The sequence below is a fragment of the Uranotaenia lowii genome, chromosome 1 (genome assembly GCF_029784155.1).
Source record: "Uranotaenia lowii strain MFRU-FL chromosome 1, ASM2978415v1, whole genome shotgun sequence".
Lineage (NCBI taxonomy): Eukaryota > Metazoa > Arthropoda > Insecta > Diptera > Culicidae > Uranotaenia > Uranotaenia lowii.
Window position 1 is genome coordinate 7,135,642 of NC_073691.1, and position 19,352 is coordinate 7,154,993.

The 19,352-nt window shown below is 36.1% G+C and overlaps 1 protein-coding gene across 2 annotated transcripts in view; it reads left to right on the forward strand.

Moving 5' to 3' along the window:
• The window catches only part of LOC129738652 (telomerase-binding protein EST1A), a 177,474-nt gene that overhangs the window by 105,693 nt on the left and 52,429 nt on the right, over positions 1-19,352 (forward strand). For both annotated transcript variants that reach the window (XM_055729901.1, XM_055729902.1), the window contains 4 exons: positions 13,772-13,845; positions 13,948-14,051; positions 15,875-15,990; positions 16,098-16,238. In XM_055729901.1, coding sequence (XP_055585876.1) covers positions 13,772-13,845; positions 13,948-14,051; positions 15,875-15,990; positions 16,098-16,238 — 435 coding nt within the window. The remainder of the gene's footprint in view (positions 1-13,771; positions 13,846-13,947; positions 14,052-15,874; positions 15,991-16,097; positions 16,239-19,352) is intronic.

The following is a 19,352-nucleotide window of genomic DNA, read 5'->3' on the forward strand; positions in this document are numbered from 1 at the left end:
TAATCATAATGTAAATTAAGTTTTAATGTTTTATTCCCTAGTCATAGAAAACACATTCCACATTAATTATGACCGAATAATTTCTACCGAAAAGGGTGATGTCCCGTTAATTTTAGTTTTTGCTATCAACACACTGAAACCCCTTCAAACGATTTGAAAAAAGAAGGGATCGGTAGTAACCTCAATTCTTATGGTCGTAAATTGCCATACATATTAACTCCCACCTGAGAGCATTCCGGAAACGATCAAACACCCAATCCCGGCAAAACCCTGTAAGTACCTTTTAACAACGGTTTTTACCACCTCAGAGTAGCATTCCGGAGCTAAAAGCCCACTCGAATTTCCTAAACGGACAACAACGGAGAAAAAAACACCAGAAGCCCTAATTATAAATTGTGTCCAAGTCGAAAAATATCTCGGTATCTAATCTCGTTTTGCTCCAAACTTGAGATGAACTCTAGGAGGGGAAAGACGAAGTCGGAGAAAAAATTATGAGCCACGTTTCGGCTCACGTGCAACATTAGACGACGACGGCGATGAAATCGAATGGCTCAATTTAAGCCTGTTTGGAATTCCTACAATCTCCACACCGAGGGGTTTTTAGTAGGTAGTCTATTTTGGGAAAACTGGCTGAAGCGCCTGGGATCCTAAAATAGACACATAGACGACGACGAGACCAAGAGGGGTCCCTCCTGGAGATCAGTGTGAAGATTAATCGTGGTGGGCGTTTACGATTATGATTATACCTGCAGCGGTCCCGTTTGTTGGAGGAACTAAAGGCTCTCGAGATGGTGTTACTAGTAGAGATGCAGTTCTTCTAAAGATGCATCATTATTTTGGAGTTGTCACTAGTTTGTTTTTTTTTTTCTTAGGGATATTGCCGTTTTCACCGTTTTGTTCCCGTCTTGATTGCCACGGTAGGTGGCAGTGGCCTAAAGTTGTCCCGATGCAATAAAACACTCGTCTTTATGAACTGTACGATCGTTTCTCCTTCCTCCTAAAAAGGTTGTTTTCATGGTTTGCGGCTGCCCTTGATTCCGGGAACTCTGGCCCTAAGCCCTTGTGTTGATTATCATGCGTTGAAGAGATTTGAATGCTTTTAATTTGGCCTAATAGACATTTTTATTCACAACATCGGGGGACTCAGTCCCTGTCCAGTGATTGAGGCTATCATAAAACAGGAAACTGTACACGATCCGGGCGGAATCTTTCGGGTGGACCTTGAGCCCTTCTTTCCCTCGGTTCCAAGGGTCATATACCTAATCGTCATCAGTGAAATGTTAATCGAAAGGGTATGATTTTTTGTGGTCTTAGCCTAGTGTCAGAGGACAGGCGGTGGTCATAAATTTCACAAAGGGGTGCCACCTTAAAAAGATACCGACGACGACCTGGGACGCGTTTGTCGTGTGTCGGATTGTGATAGTGGGATATCTACCAAGAGTACCGTTGCTTTCGGGTTCGAAGTTCCGAAAGGGAATCAGCTGGGACCCTCCGCCGTTAGTGTGGAACCCAAACACAAAGTCTATTTTTAGACAACTGGAGCATGGCGCGCCGAACAGGTCTGGTATCTTCATCGAACTGGTCAGCTCTCATCCGAAGTGGTTCGACAACTTTGGGAGCTTTCTTGAAGTGTCTACTTGTTTCTTTCTTGTAGGGTCTCTAAGCTGCTCCGACTTCGAGTGGATGGTTAATCGATCAAGTGGTGTGTGGTATCCCCAAAAAAGGTGAAACCTAGTCCCAAAGACTGCGTGCGTTTTCTGATCGTTTTATGATACGTGAGTGGCAAAAAGTTTGGCACTTACGGCTTAGAAGACCTAGGTGGCCAGATTGCTGACCACACAGCGTGCCCGATGATGATCGTAATGATGCTTGAGTGCCAACCACTAGACAGCTACAGTATGTTGATCGGTGAATTAGTTGGGAAATCACAGTTGGATATTGACAAACAAATTAAGCAGTTAATGATGCCGCTAACACGCTTCTAAACATCAAACGGTAATGACCTACTTTTGAGAATAAAATTCTAATAGGTATGCGATGTTTAAATCTGCTTCAAAGCTGTGTCACAGTGAGTGGGTCTGAATTGCTGATAAGCATTTCAACATTAATGAAAGGGTTATCAGTACTCGTCTAATATTTATTTCAATTGAAAAATGCGTTTTGGAAATGTTAACTTGAACTTTGGGACCGAAATCTTCCAACAGAACTTTTCTATTCTAATGAAAGTATGATATTAATTTTGTTGTTTGACCGATTTGTGTGTTTTTGTCAATTTTGTTAATTTTTCAAACGTGATAAACTTTTGTCTATAAATATCGTGAGTTTGAGTTATTTTGTCAATTTCTTCACTTCTCCTTTTTTTTGTATCCATTTTAATAATTTTGAAAGTTTGTCGAATCAGTTCAATTGATCATTTTTTGTAAATTATGTTATTTTATATTTTTCTTCTTCTCTGTAATCATTGGCTTTTTTTCTCATTTTTATCTGTTGAGCCTTTAAAACCTAAGTTTCTTTTATGCTGTAAATTCACTGTGTTTAGTTTTCGTGATTGCAAACAACTTTTGTTCTACGATAAATTTATCTTTGATACTTAATTTATCAGCCATATAGTTGAAAAGTGATGTCCTTTTCATTAAGAACGTCTTAAAATAATGAAATTTTATAAAGGGATAGAAAGTTAGAAGATATGAAAGATGGTGAAAATGAGCGGGTAGAATTTATTAAAAGCATTATCATCACATACCAAACTTTTGCTCAACGCGGGCAAACTTCTATCACGTGGCACATACAGATAGAGTGGCATCTTCTACCACACATCATTTGGCCAAGCGTGGATCGCCCCACAAGCGGAAACTTGCAATCCGAACGAACAAAAATATGGTAGGGGAAAATGTTCCTAAATGCGAAAGTGTTCTCAAAATATGACAAATGCTCAATCTCGAAAGCACTCGGCACTTCCATTCACCAATCTAAGGAATGAATCACCCGCACAGAATGAAAAACACAGAAGAAAAGATAAAAAAAATTCATCAATCTTCAATATCGGTTGTGTCAGTAACAAACATTCAGGCTCTTCGCAGGTTTATGCGTGATAGGCCAAATATCATTTTTAGTTTTAGGCAAAAAATGCTGAAAGTGAAAAAGCTTCATTCCAATATAATTAGGTTAGGTTGAATGGTGACAAAGCTTGGGCGAATCTACTTACAGAAATTTAATAATTTCTGCTGGAATCGCTTTTTTTTAAGGATTTCGTTAAAATAAATGGTGTGAAGGGAGGTGGGAAATGTGTGGGGCCAAAGTGGGGGACAAAAGAATGACAAAATTATGATACAAATATGCCAACAAATTGACAATAAAATGACAAAACATGACAAATGTGGTAAAAGTATGACGAAAAAATTACAAAAATCTGACAAACATGAAAAATGTTTTACAATAAAAAAATAATATGATAAAAACATGACAAACTTTTAAAAAACTACGACAAATTTGACAAAGCCATGCATGACAAATGTGGTAAAAAAATGAAAAGGTGGAAAATTGACAAAATTAAAACAAAAATATGACATAAAATTAACATTAAAATTACAAAACACGACGAAGAATTATCACAAAACTATCACAAATTATCAGGATTATCCAGAGAATTATCACAAAAATCTGACAAATATGGAAAAAAATCTGACAAATCTGACCAAATTGTGATTTGAAAAATGACAATAAAAAAAATGAAAAAAAATAAAAAAAAAACTTAAAATTTAAAAAAAAAAGACAAAATAAAAAAATAGACAAAAAAAATTCAAAAAAATGACAAAAAATAAAAAAAAATGTCAAAAATTAAAAAAATGATTAAAAAAATGACAAAAATAAAAAAAATGATTAAAAAAATGACAAAAATAAAAAATTAAAAAAAATTAAAGAGGAAAAAAAATAAAAAAAATATGACAAAAAAAATAGACAAAAAATAAAAAAAACAGATAAAAAATAAAAAAAGACAAAAAATAAAAAAAGACAAAAAATAAAAAAAGACATAAAAATAAAAAAGACATAAAAAAAATAAAAATAAAAATAAAAAAAGACAAAAAATAAAAAAGACAAGAAATAAAAAAAAACAAAAAATAAAAAGAAGACAATAAATAAAAAAAGATAAAAAATAATAAAAAGACGAAAAATATAAAAAAGACAAAAAATATAAAAAAGACAAAAAATAGAAATAAGACAAAAAAATTGAAAGGGAAAAAAAATTAAATAAAGATTTAAAAAATAACAAAAAAACAAAAAAAAAATTACGTAAAATAAAAAAAAACTAAAAAAAATACAAAAACATGACAAAAAAATTAAAAGAATGGTAAAAAATAATAGAGAAAAAATTAAAAAAAAAGACAAAGAAATAAAAAGAAAGACAAAAAATAAAAAAAAGACAAAAAAATAAAAAAAAGACAAAAAATTAAAAAAAAAGACAAAAAAACAAAAAAAAAGACAAAAAAAAAACAAAAAAAAAGACAAAAAAAAGACAAAAAAAAACAAAAAAAAAGACAAAAAAAAAACAAAAAAATATAGAAAAGACAAAAAAATTAAAAAAATAAAAAAAAAAGACAAACAAATTAAAAAAAAGACAAAAAAATTAAAAAAAAGACAAAAAAATAAAAAAAAAGACAAAAAAATAAAAAAAAAAAAAGACAAAAAAATAAAAAAAAAGACAAAAAAATAAAAAAAAGACAAAAAATAAAAAAAGACAAAAAATAAAAAAAATAACAAAAAGTAAAAAAAAAATAACAAAAAGTACAAAAAATGTCGAAAAAAAATTAAAAAAAACGACAAAAATAAAAACAATGCCAAAAAATAAAATAAAAAATGACAAAAATTTGACTATGTAAATCTAAAAAAATACGACAAATGTAGTTAGTGTCAGATTGTTGTCATATTTGTACCACATCTTGTACACCTATAGAATTCATAGTCTCAAGGACCGAGGAGACTGGGTGTTTTTTGACATCCCTATGATATGCGCTAGCTAGTTGAGTCTGTAGTCTGTGTGTTAAATCATCGCACAGATTACCATCACTCTCAAAAGTTACTGCGGCTGCTAGTAGTTGTCATGGTGTTCAGTGATAGAGACGTGATGGAAAAAGGCCGGGGCTCGGCTCGTTCGGCAAAGTGGATTTTAACGATTTAACTTAAATTAAATTTACAATCTGTCAATAATTTTGTCACGTTTCGTCATTTTACTGTTAATTTTTTGTAATCATTTTGTCATATTTGTCAGCTTTATTTCATAATGTTGTCTTAATTTATCACATTTGTTATAGTTTCGACAAAGGTTTACCGGATTTTGGTCATTTTGTTATTAAATTTATGTCATTTTTTGTCATAATTTATTCTGGATGAATGTGTTTCAATCATCTCCACGATAAGTAAAAATTTATGAATTTTTTGTTTAAAAAATTTACTACTGTTATTCCGGCATAGACATCTTACCATTTATCGCACATCGGGCCTACCTTGCTTTTTCTAAATTTTCCAAAATAATTTTTATTAACTTGCAAACAGAAGCTGATTTTTTTCACAATTTCATCGAAAAACTAATCCACATAGGCTTCAAAATCTTTCTTATTATACACTAATATTTTCATGGACTACTCCTCTATTTATCTACATGTTATTTTAACAATTTATTACACTTACTACTCTGCAAACTCTTGCGGGTCCAAGTAGAACCTTTTTTATAATTCTCACTCTTTCCCCACCTACATTAAATCATCGAAAAGGATGAATATCCCAAAAAAAATCTCCTTTCACATAATTTCTAACTATCACTCATTGCTCAAGACTTCTTCTGGAAAATAACTTTTTTTTGCACTCTATTGGCTTCTCTGGTCATCAGCAAATTATTTCCAGGTTGCGTACTATATTTCTCAATGCTTTCCACACAACCCACTGCTGACATTTCTTTTCTTTTTAAATTTCCCACCCCTTGCTCCCGCTTATTCGTCGCTATTTTCTCCTTCGCTCTGAGCTTACCTTTAATCTACTTTTTATATCCAAACAAACTTACTATTTCCTTCACTCTTAGAAAATGGATCTATTATAGTTACTAATTGGTGGTCAAAATTTAAGCTTTACAGATCATAAACATCCATTTGGCTCCTACTCCAGGAATTGTTTCAATTATCATCTTATCAGATAATATATGATTGGAAATACCTATATTATCGTAAAATTAAGTAAATAAGTTGTATCAAGATATGACAGACACATTCGAATGCTAGATACAACTAAATTATACTGAATAATGAAAAGAAAATTGAAATATTGTATATCTAAGCATTGAATCTGTACAAAGCCGTCCCCAGGTAACGTCTTAAAACCAACGTTTTAGTATTTAAAAAAAATACATTTTTCTTAATTTGTAACCGCCTTTTCTTTTCCTAACTTATTATTTTGAACGTCAGGATGGTTTCGATGTCTTTTTCACAGTTATTGGATAGATTACAAGTGAGTTAAACATCTTGAATAGCGCACAGTATTGTTTAAATAGCCACCGTCCCCACTTACCCCGGTGTACCTCACCGGTCTTTCTAGTGTTAAGATTCACTTCTTGTAGATTATGTAATAGATTTTCAAGGGAATTTCACTCATTGCAAAAACTAGATTTTTTAGCCCTCGTGATTATTTTCTATATTGGATTTCGAATTGTGGCTGAAATTTTAAATCCTGGTTGATTTCATTAATATTTATCAAAACAAGGGTACGATTCCAGGTATCATGATCTTTCATAAGTGGATCGAATAATATTTGATTGCGATTGACAGATATTCAACGAATGGTGACCAACGTCCACTGCAAACTAAATAGGAAAAAAATTCACAGAACAAAGTTTTCCTCAAACGCCTCTTCACAAATCGTCTTGTGTTTTCAAATCCAATGAATGAAAAGCAGTTATTTGCCCAATAAAAACAACTACCATATCATTAACGCCATTCGGGGTGGCGCGGCCAATCGAAATCTCCTCGGACATATCCTAATTGAGTATCATCACCCCGGACAACAAATGATTGAAATGTAATCAAACTTGGCTGCTACGCGCAGCCGCACCGCACGAATTTCAGTCGTCAATGACTATTTAGAGGTGGTCAATGAATGCAGGGAAGAATCGCGCGCGCGGGGAATTCCGCGATCATATTATAGTAGATGATGGGTCTTTCGCGTCAACCTCCGGTTCAATTTAATCCGCGAAAACTACCGGCACATCTTCGGCGTCATCCAAATAAAACACCCACCTGCTGGCTTGAGTTCAAGTCAAGAGGTCTCTTCTACTTGAGACTTGGCTCAAATTAGACAAATCGTACGTTGTGGTGTGTTTTTTTTCATTCTCGATTTAACTGATCTTGTGTCGTTGTTCTGTTATTATTGCGGTGCCAAATGTTCGATTCGAATTTGACTAGGTAGTTTGTTATTAGCTGATTGAATTGGTGGGAATCTGTAATTTTGTGAACATCATCAGCAGCTATCCATCTCCGGAACACTAACTTCCCGGTTCAAGTCGGTTTAGAAACGACCTTCATTCCCGGGGGATTTTTGGATCTACGAATTTGTAATTGTGGCTTCGAATAAATCTACGTTGTTTCAGCGTAAAATACTGATTTAGATTGATGTATAGGATTAAAAAAGAGCAAGTTGAAAGTTTCTTTCTGTTGAACTTCGAACCTGAAGTATTTTGGTAGAGTTTTTTTTCAATATCGCTTGCCTCTCTATTCCGAAACTGGGCGAAAATTTGTTATTGATTTTGGACAAAATTGTACTGCTTAGAAGCTCAATATTCAATATTAGGATGTTGTCTTAAGAAAATCACTGTTAGTTGAGGCAACGGAAAATATCAAAGAAATTCACACAAAAAATATTTCCCGTAGTCGACATGGCAGCATTATGACCTTTTAAAAAATTACACATATATTAATATCGGTCAATGGAAAGGAGGGATCGATACCCGACCATTAGTAGGGATTGGATAATGATTGGCTGAAAGAATTCCGACGAGAGAGTTTCGTGTGTTGAAGAATAAAACACACATGTCAAAACTAAACGATCCAATATGTTTGTTCCGTTCGTCACGCCGCCGTAGCAGTAAAAAATCTTCCTAACCATTTGAAAACTTTCAATAGCAAGGAAGGGGGAAACATCGTGTAATCTCTCCGAATCGGTACTTACTTTCAGTCAGAAAAATTTCACTTTCTAATAATACCTTCATTTTCATACATTCTTCCTCGCGCGGGCCCGTTCATGTTAGACTTGGTTGCCGATAGCCCGTCATCATCATCATCATCGTTGCCGGGGGAACGACACACACGGCCATTTCGGATCATCATGAACCCGGAGGGGCCAGTCTCTCTAGAGTTCAGGTTCAGGTAGCATGCCCCAGTGCCACACTCTACACTTATGCTGGGGATTCGGGGACCCCATAAGTAGGTATGTGGAGAATGGAAGTCCCGCGCGCGAAACCTCCGCGAGGTCAACCACTTTCTTTCTAGAGAGCGCTAATGATAGCCGCTGGCCACACCGGCTCATGGTTCAGCTAGCTACATGTGCCCTCCGCCCTCCGAAATGAGATATTGTCTTCGTCGTTACGGACATTCGTTCGGACGACGGAGATGAACCTCTGTAGGCACGGTTTGGTTTCGGATGGATAACAAACCTCTAACCTACCTGCCTAGTGGCCTACCATTACGATTCGTTTGCATGTAGGTACTTAAGTTTTGTGTGTGATTTGAGCCCCCCGTCTTAACTTTTTTTTTCTTTCGCTGGGACCCGCGCTGCCTGGAATGAAGTAGAGTCACTATCGACGAAATCGAAACCCGCCATCTCACCGCGGAGAGAGAGACCCCTTGCCCATGCCCCTCGATTTGGAGGGAAAACATCAACGGAAGAAATCTCCACACTCCACACGCGAACAAATATGTCGGGTCTGTGAAGCGCATTGACCTGTCGTGTAGTCTCCCCTGAAGTCGTTTTCCGAAATCAGCTGTGCATTTCCTCCTGTTCCTCATCGCTCTCTTCCCTAGGGCAGCTCTTGGAAGCTCATTGTTGGAAAGCGATTTTCGAAGATAATTATTGTAATCTTTGGATCTTTGTTTGCGACGAGAGGCTTGTTTGTTAGTAGCCGATGGCGGCGGCGAACCCGTAGACACCCGTATTTGTTCAGGGAGTGATGGTGATGCTTCTTTGAGAGGAAGAAGAAAGGCTTTTCGTTTTCGATTGGGTCACTGGGCCTTCGTTGTTGATTTCCACAGGGGCCCTGTGGAGGTCACCATCCGGGCTTAACTAACTCGCAACATATACGCGAGAGAGAAATAATCGATCAGATCCGGATTTTAGTCTAGAAATGCGCTGGACTGATTTTTGGTGTACAAATTTTTAATCTTCGACGTTTGAAAATCAACTCTCAAATAGAATTTAAAATAAAAACAAACACTCACAGATCGAAGCTTAAAATGACATCCTTGCTAGGTGGCATAATCGGCACACTCCAGAACAGTAGAATAGCCCTTTTTTCTAAACATCAATTTTATTCACTTTTTTTTTTCAAAAACGTCACAAACTCTCTGAAGGATTCACTTTAGGGTTAGAGATGGCCAAACGATCGATTGAAGATACGGTACCTCCTCCAGTTACATTTTATCCAGTCAGATTATCATCAGCAATCCCAAGCGACCAAAGGTCACATATTTACTAACATGAAGGCTTTTAATGTTACATGTTGGCTGACAAAGATAAACAACTGCCCAATTTCCATGAGTAAACTATATGTACTCATTAATGAACTTGCAAAAGTTGTAAGAGACTTAAGTCTCAAAAAGGGCACAAAAGTTCTCTAAACGGGATTTTACAAAAAGTGCATTGCGGTGCTTTCTTCCTACCTGACTGATTGGGCGGGTGTGCTATGTATCATTAGACTGAGTGGATTTGGGGTCATTTTGGAATTTCTCAAACCCTGGGGTCTTAAAAGCTTCGTCTTGATCCAAAACTCATCCATGATTTTTTGCAGAATTTTTAAGTAACGTTTACATGAATGAATTTGAACTTTTAGGTATGTATGGGAAAATTGAATATTTTGTACTGAAAAATCAACATCATTTTTGTTTCGTCTGTGGAACCGAGCCAGCTGAAGATTTTTGTGCCGATTTATAAAATTCCTAAACGAAATTTTCCGCTAAACAACTTTGTCGAAGATCATAACTTCGTATCATATTAGGATAAAAAGTTATAAGCTGTTTAACAGGGGTATGTCTTTTCGCACTGATAAACAATAAATTCAATTGACATCCCTGCATAGCGAGGTATTGCGTGACTACTTTCCATGCAACACTTCGCGAGGCTCAAGCAGTGATGTCAATTGAATTTATGTTTAATCAATGCAAAAAGACATACCACTGTTAAACAGCTAATAACTGAAGCTGAATAGAAGGTCAGTTGGACTTGTTTTGAAACTTGAAAGTATAAAAAAGAACTACAGTGTTGAGCTGCTTAGAACGTACCTCAGATCAATTATGGGGTTGAGTAAGCTTTATCGTATCTGTTAAATGTGAATTTTGGTTACTTAGAATCAGCAAGGAACCCTCATTTGGTTTTCTCTGTTTCGACTTTGAAGGTAAATATGCACTGAATGTTTTTAGCTCACGGAAATGATAAATAATGGCTTATAGCTGGAAAAGTTAAATTAGTTATTGCTCTGTTGTGTTTCTTGCGTAGGTTTTTTTAACATTCAAATAGGTTACACAAGGTTTGGAGCGATTTTTGAATAATTTTTTAATGCTATCCTTAAACTTCCCACAGAAATCTACCAGTTTTTCAAATAAGACAAGACCCAAAAATGTGGGTTTCCGTATATATTTTTTTCTCGATATAATATCAGAACTCGGCGTTTTAGAGATTTGAAAACCATTTGGCATCAAAAATAAAATTTGGATTTTCTCTATTCGATTATTGTGGAAAAAAAAGTCGAAACTTTGAGCCCTTTGAGGTACCACTAATTTAGGTCAGATTGAGCTTAAATTTTACACAGGTTAGTTTTTTCGGGCCAATTTACAAAATGTATTTGAAAAAAATAAAAGTGACAAAAAGGAAAAAAAACAAAGAAAAACAAGAGAATTGGCAAAAAAAAAGAATAAAAATGCATCCATATTTAAAAAGAATAAAATGACAAAAAGGAATCAAATGACAAATTCGACAAAAATGGCACTACTAACAATAATGACAAAAAAAAACAAAAAAAATTTCCAAAAAACCCAATAATTACAAGAAAGAATAAAATTACAAAAATGACAAAATTTCCAAAAATTATAGAATAACTAAAATGAAGAAAATTTTTAAAATAAAAAGAATGACAAAAATGACAAGAATGACAAGAATGACATAAATAACAAACATGACAAAAGGCAAAAAATGACAAAAAGCAAAAAAAAAAAAACGAGAATTACAAAAACGAATAATATTACAAAAATGACAAAAATGATAAAAATTTCAAAAAAAGGCAAAAATTACAAGAATGACAAAAATGACAAACATTACAAATGACTAAACTGACAAAAATTAAATGACAATAATGACAAAAATTATAAAAATAAAAAAAAACTACAAGAATGACAAAACCGATAAAAATTTTTAAAAAAAATGACAAGAATGACACATTCGACAAAAATTACAAATAAATAAATAAAAAATGACAAAAATGTTAAAAATTACAAAAATTACAAAAATGAGAAAAAAAGATAAAATTGGCAAAAAATGACACAAAACAAAATTTAATATAAATCCAAAAAAATGATAAATAAATAAAAAAAGATAAAGATAAAGATAATCAGATATCAAGAAAAGGATGTAATAACAAAAATGACAAAGATGACAAAAATGACAAAAAAAAATACAAAATCGATAAAAATAAAATTGACAAATATGACAATTTTGACAAACATTACACAATTAACAATGGTCGATGACACAAATGACAAAAGAAAAAAATGACAAAAATCACAAAATTGACAAACATAACGAAAATGGCGATACGGACAAAAATGATAAATATGACAAAACAAACAAAAAGTGACACAATCGGTAAGAATTACAAAATTGACAAAAATGACAATATTCGACAAAAATTACAAACAAAAAATTACAAGAAAGTAAAAAATGACAAAAATTATAAAAATGACAAAAATTAAAATCGACAAATATGACAAAAATAAAAAAAAATGACATTGGCTCCTTAAAGCCTAAAGGTATGAGCCGTTTTAAATAAAGAATTTACAAAAAAAAAATTAAAATGACATAAAATGGCAAAAATAAAAAATGAAGAATAAACCAAATAAAGAACAAAAAATTAAATAAGGAAAAGAAAAAAAATAACAAAAAAGGATAGAAATTGCAAAAAAGACAAAATTGACGAAGATGACAAAAATGACAAAAATAATAAAAATTTCTGGAATGATAAAAATGACAAAAAATGATGTTGATGAATAACAATTTAAAAATGACAAAAAACACAAAATTTATAAAAAAAAACTAAAAAAATTATAAAAATGAAAAAATTATAAATATAAAAAATAATAAGAATCACAATAATGACAATACTGGCAAAAATGACAAAATAAACGGAAAATGGCAAATATTTGACAAAAATGACAAATTCGACAAAAATTACATAAAAAAAAATCTAAAATGAAAAAAATGACAAAAAAGACAAAAGTGAAAATAAAGTAAAAAAAATTAAAAAATACCTAAGTTACAAAATTGAAAAAAAATATAAAAAATGACACAAATTACAGAAACGACAAAAATGACAAAAATTTGATATAAAAAAAACCAAAACTTTTTTGTACACAAATCGCATAAATTGGAAAAAAAAGGGGAAACTTTTCTCTGGGTGTACGCATTTTTTTTCAATTTTTATATTTTGTAGGTATGTTGTATCTACTTAAAATTTTTTTGCCACATCAATTTCCGGAGTGCCGCTTTTGTAATTCTAGTTTTTTTTTGTCTCGTTTATAGACGTTTTACCATCTTTATGGCTTTCGCGACTTTATATTTACCTTGCAGTAGGCGGACAGTTATTGAAAAACTTATCCGGTACAAGGATCAACTCAAGATCAGGAGGCAACAGACTTGCCAACAGAGCTATAGTACAATATGCCCCACTAGCTCTGGTGTTTCTATTTTTTAATTAGCCTTTTTTCTATTCGTTTTAGTTAACAGTTTTAATCGGTTTTTCTTTGCAAGGAGCCTCCTTATGTCGGCCCTGATTGTGTAGCCACACTTTTGATTTTCGAATTATTTTCTACGGGAAATTTTATCAAGTTCGTCACTGCTTTCCAATATTTCTGGCGACTTGTGCATATCGGAACGGGGGGAAAATTCCAACAATTCAAAACTGACTTTGATTTGTTTGACATGTGAACACACACAATCCCTTTACTGTGCCATCATTTGAATTAAAATTTCTTCAACCGTTTAACAAACAGACAGCCAGACAGAAAGTAACAGTGACCTTGTTTAAAAAACATGCAGTTAAGTGGTTGAATACGAAAGAAAAACCCAAATCAGTAGCCACTCATAATAAGGAAGTTTTTCTCACTTCATCGGGACGGGTTTGGTTGAAAAATGCTGAATCATAGTCAAAAATTTGACCAACACTTACCACTGCCATTATTTGTCTGGGGTCTAGTTTTTTGTGTTTTTTTCTTCTAACCCATGTTTGTTTGAATTCCTTTCCTCGGAACAGGTGTGGTGCGATTGGATGCTTTATCATGCGAGCACGTGGAACCCACCGCCTTACTGCACCGACTACAAAATAGGGTAAGTATTGTCCGAAAGCGATTCATTCATTCCCTTAGGTTTTCGAAGCATTGCTACATTGATTGGTTGTAACTTTTGCTTTCTATTGATCCGATTTCGCAGCGCTTCCACCGGGCACGACCCGTGGGCCGGACTGTCCAACCTGATGACGCTGCTCTCCCGGCTTGATACCAACAAAGAAATTCTGTCCCTGGAAGCACTGGAAGGTGAGTATCTGTTTTACTGTTGTTTTGAAGGGAAACACCTTCAAATGAGCCTTATGAACTTCGAATCGGTTCAAAACTATCACAAGAAAACTTCCGCGTCCTTTGTTTTTGTTTTCGAAATGTGGAACCCTATTTAAGAACACTTTTTTTAAGTGAAATGTGATTCATGATCAACATAATCTCTCAAGCATTCGAATTTTTCAAGAGGAATCTAAATTTCACAATCTTAGTTACAAGATATTGCAATTAAGGGTAGAGTAGAGTAGAGTAGAAAAGTAGTAGAGTGGTAGAGTAGAGAAGCAGTAGAGTAGAAGTACAGTAGAATAGGAGTAAAGTAGAGTAGGAATAGAGTAGAGTAGGAGTAGAGTACAGTATAAGTGGAATGGGAGTAGGATAGAGCAGGAGTAGAAAAGAGTAGAGAGTACAGTAGAATATTAGTAGAGAAGAGTAGGAGCAGAGTAAGACTAGAGAAGAATCGAGTAGAGAAGGAGTAGAAAAGAGTAGGAATAGAAAAGAGTAAGAGTAAAGTAGTGCAGGAGTAGATTAGAGTAGAGTAGGAGTAGAGCACAGTATTTGTAGAGTAAGGAGTACGGTAGAGTAGGAGTACGGTAGAGTAGGAGTACGGTAGAGTAGAAGTACGGTAGAGTAGGAGTAGAAGAGAGTAGAGAGTAGAGTAGAATAGTTGTAGAGAAGAGTGAGAGTAGAGTAAGAGTAGAGTAGAGTAGGAGTAGAATAGAGTAGTAGTAATTTAGGAGTAGAGTAGAGTAGGTGTAGAAATGAGTAAGAGTAGAAAATAGTAGGATCAGAAAAGAGTAGGATCAGAAAATATAAGGAGTATATAAGAGTAGAGTAGAGTAGGAGTAGATTAGGAGTAGAGTAGGAGTAGAGTTGGAGTAAAGAAGGAGTAGAGTAGGAGTAGAGTAGAGTTGGAGTAGGCTAGAAGAGAGTAGTAGTAGGGAGAGTGGGAATTTGAGTAAGATTTGATCCGTAAATGGTAATCTGAAATTTGATTCTGAAATCTAGATTTTTGCATTAATTTTTAAATCTGAATTTGTATTCTTATTATAGAATTTATATTAAAAACAAAACTAGCACAAACAGGAATTTCTACTTGAAATTTCAAAATCAATCTTTGATTGATTGAAAAAGGTTTCGGCGGAAAAAATCTCCTTCGTTTCGAAAAACCAAATTTCGTATACGTTTTCTATGTCCAATTAGTTTGCTGCCGGTTGTGTTACCTACTTCCCTAAATCCGAATTTCCTGCCCTTAAAATCTGCTCCATTAACAAGAAGCATCTCATTTTTGCGCGATCGACGACGTGCGTCTTCTTCAATTGAACGCCGCAGCGTCTCGAAATCGAAATCGTGGTTTTGTCTTCTTCATCAAGTGATGGATTGTGAATGGGAATAGCTACCAGAGGCACAGATAGATAGGTCATAAAAACAGCTGTCGCTTTTGCGTCGACTAGCTAGACGTATGCATAGGAGATGATTATTTTAACGAACGGGTTCCGTTGATTAATTTTAACACCTTGACGATCTGACGCCGCGCTGATTCTTCTTCCCAATCAAAATAACTAATCCCTGAATCGAGCGGCGATATAGTAAAAAAACCTTACCAACCGGGTACTGATTATGTGCCGATTGTATTAGCAACAGCAAGCAAGCAAACAGTCCTAAATTAACGATATGTTTTGTTTCTTCCTGCTTATGCTTCCGAAATCTTCGGTGTTTTCTCACGACCCGACACGCGGATAACACCAAATGATTGGAACGTGATAAAACAAAAAAAAAACACCGACAATCACTCACCAAAAAAACAGACTACGAGGTCGTTCGGCTCCAGGAGGACATCTACCTGGCAGGATTTTCGCCGCTAATGTACAACGTGCCGGAACCGATCTTCACCCATCGAAGCGGGGATCTGGAAGAAGCACAGGTGAGTCTCTCCAATCCTGTCTAATGATTTTTAATTTTCGGATGAGTGTTTTTCGTCCTATAGGTAATTGATTTCGATTGTTTTCCTTTTTTTTGTTTTGTCCTCAGAATGCACTTCGGGTGCAGAAGCTTATCTTCTTTGGGACCGGCTATCTGTGCAAGTGTGATCCTCCGGTACTGAGGCGAGTGGTGCAGGAACCGAGTGGAGCCGAGCAATTCGTCAGTATCGTACAAAACCGGATAGAAGAGGTGAGTTTTTTTGGTTTCTTATTGTCTTATCATGGTTAAATGCTAATTGGAAGATGATGTAGAATTTGAAGGTATCCTTTAAATGTTGATTGTTCCAATCTTGTTTGTCTCGAGGCAACGATGTTTTGACTGTTCAAAGTTGTCGAAATAATTGAAAAATGTTAATGTTCCCCCATAGAAAAAGATATTTATCATTTCAACAAACGCGAGACCCAAAGGCAAGTTCCAAAGGAATTCTTGGTCTTTTATCAAACGTGAACACAATCAACCCGGGCTGATCTTCGAACTCGCTACCTTCAATCGGTGAAACGGTCACATTCACTTAAGAGGGGCGCGCGCCTGTTTCCAAACGCAAATCATCGTCTTTGACATGCCGAGAGCGCGGTCACCTGCTGTGTTTTCAGTTGGAAGTGCAAAAAAATCTTTTTGGTCTGCATCCATGGGTGTAGTTGCATAGCATAGCATGGCATGGATCCAAAAATTAAAAGCCTGGTACGCGTACGATCCAAGGAGCTTCTTCCATGATACAGTGTGATCAGCTGCCACCAGGAACAAGATGAATCTTTAACCAGTGTGTCTCCTCTAACGACTCAAGATCCAACCCCTCGCATCGAATCGAGGTTGACGTACACATACCTCTCCTCTGCACGACTCAAAGCCCGGACTCTCCCCTGGCGACTCGAGATCTGATCTCTCCTCGTTATGATTCGAGGTAACCATTCATACCCCTCCTCTTGCTGATTGAAGGCCTGATCTCTCCTCCTGCGACTCGAGACCCGACCTTTTGTCTTAAAGACATGGGATTGACCACACAAACCTCTCCTACTGAAGATTCGAGGCCTGACCTCTCCTCTAACGACTCACAACACTGTCACAACAAAGGCGCGGGACTTAGCGCAACTACTCGGATGATTCCCAAAGAAGACGTCATCCTACCCCGACTCGAATGGTTAACCCGGTGTAGAAAGCCACTCTACCCGTGGGTATTCCCCGATCGTGGAACAACCCTTTCCCACCGATTTCCACTGCGAAGAAGATCAAGTCTTACTCCTCGAAGGTGAAGTCGATGGGGTCAGTCTACTCCGAGCATTGTCCGGTCTTCTTGTATCACGTTGGCTGTCAACCCTATGATTTTTTGGCCCATGGCTTTTTCTGCCCGCCAGGCCGGATCGAGAGCAGCTTGTCCTGGACTCGCGCCTGTCATTGCACACGTTTCGGACGAACTCTACGACTAGGATTACTCAAGAGGCTCGCCAGGTATCGAGGGCCTCTCTAACCGTGAATATTCCCTGACAGTGGTTTACTCCCTTCCTACGAGGCCCGTACGAAGAAGGTATAGTCTTATTCTCGCGGTTTCCCCCGTATGAAGCGGCACTATTCAAATACCCGTTTGCGGAGCATCCATGACCTCCACCACGCAGAAGACGATGACCCAAATCTAGGGCAATCAAAGATAAAAGGTTGTAGTTCAGGAATCGACGAACCCTGGCTTTCCGTTTCAACGACCTCCTAGTAGATCCACGTCTGACGACCTACACCTAATTGTTCCTGATTCGTTGAGGTTCCTTGGTTCTAGGTTCGACCAACTTCCCTCCCGAAAGGCTCTCGTTCTAATGACCTTCCAAAAAGTTTCTTATTTGATAATCGTTCATGGTTCTGGACGACCTTCCAATGTCTTCGGCTTGATGACCTTTCTCTAGATCTTTGTCAGCTTGGGCCCATAGCATGTTATTGAGAACTTTCGGATGAGTATGATTAGTTATCTTCTCATCATTGAAAGTGCTCAAGCAGAATCTCAGCGCTGGCCTAAAAAGATTAAGTTTTGAACTCTTACTGCCTACTGTTGCTGTAATTCAAAGATTTTGGTGATTTAAAAAACTCGAAGGACTCGTCTGGAATCGAGAGCTCCTCTACTCCCAGGGTATTTCCCTTCAGTTTAACATTCTTTTCTCTACGATTTCCGCACAAAACAGTTCAACTTCCCAGAGGTGGAGTTATCCTACTTACGTACCTGGCTTACCCATGGAATTTATTCCTTCAGTCGTGGGACTAGACGCATTTTACTTGAGAGCTTCTCAACAACCGATCTCCCCAACCTTGATCGTAGTCAGGTCTACACCATGACACGGTTGTTTCCTGACGATCAATTCTTTCTATCCCGACTCAAAAGGTCAGTCCGGCGTAGGAGTCTCTTCACCACAAAGGTATTCTCCGACACTGAAATTTACTTTTCCATTGCGGAAAGGTAGTTTTATATCCACGCACCTTTACTCATAGGAAAAAGACTACCCAAACATTTCAAATATTCCAAGGTAGTAGTGAAATCGTACCACGCCCTCAACTCACCAGCAAAACCAACTATGTAGAAAGAAGATCCTGTCTTATCTTCGTAGTTTCATTCGTAGGATTGGACGGATGACTTCGGTTCAAGAGAAGAAATGCACATTCCTATCTGTACTACTTGCGTTTTCTTTTATGGGTATTTGAAGGTAACGACGGAAAATTCTAGGGTAATTCAAAGAGCCCCTTTGAATCTGGCCTCTGGCCAATATTAAGAGTTCGTAGGCGGAAAACGGATTTCAGACTACTAGTTAGATCTTAAAGCAAGTTGAAAAGCCACGATTACCGTTTGGGCTTAACTTCGGTCCCATCATTTGCCAGACAGTAATGGAAACTTGACCAAAAATAGCCAAAATTTTAATTCATAAGTTAATTGTTGTTGTGATGGAACTAATTTAAAAAATAGGTATCTTTTGAAAAATTGTAGATATTAAATTTTGATATCCATAATAAAGGGACGATTTTTTTGTAAAATTTTTTTAATGCGAAGATATTAAATTGTACTCGAACTAGAATTTACATTTCGAACCTAAATTTACAACCTGCCAGAAATGAGTCGAAACCACTCGACCATTAGTGCAGCTTGGGTAAGGGTTTTCCCAGACCCGAGGAATCCGAACCATTTTGGCTCCAATGAGACCGCGGGCACGATGCAACAGGTTTCATTCTTTGGGCAGTAACAACAATTAACGCATATCCGTGTGCAAAGTCCAGCAGCCGCGGCGGTAAAAAAATAACCTCCGTCTGTCGCTCGTCGCATGGTTGCGAAAAGGG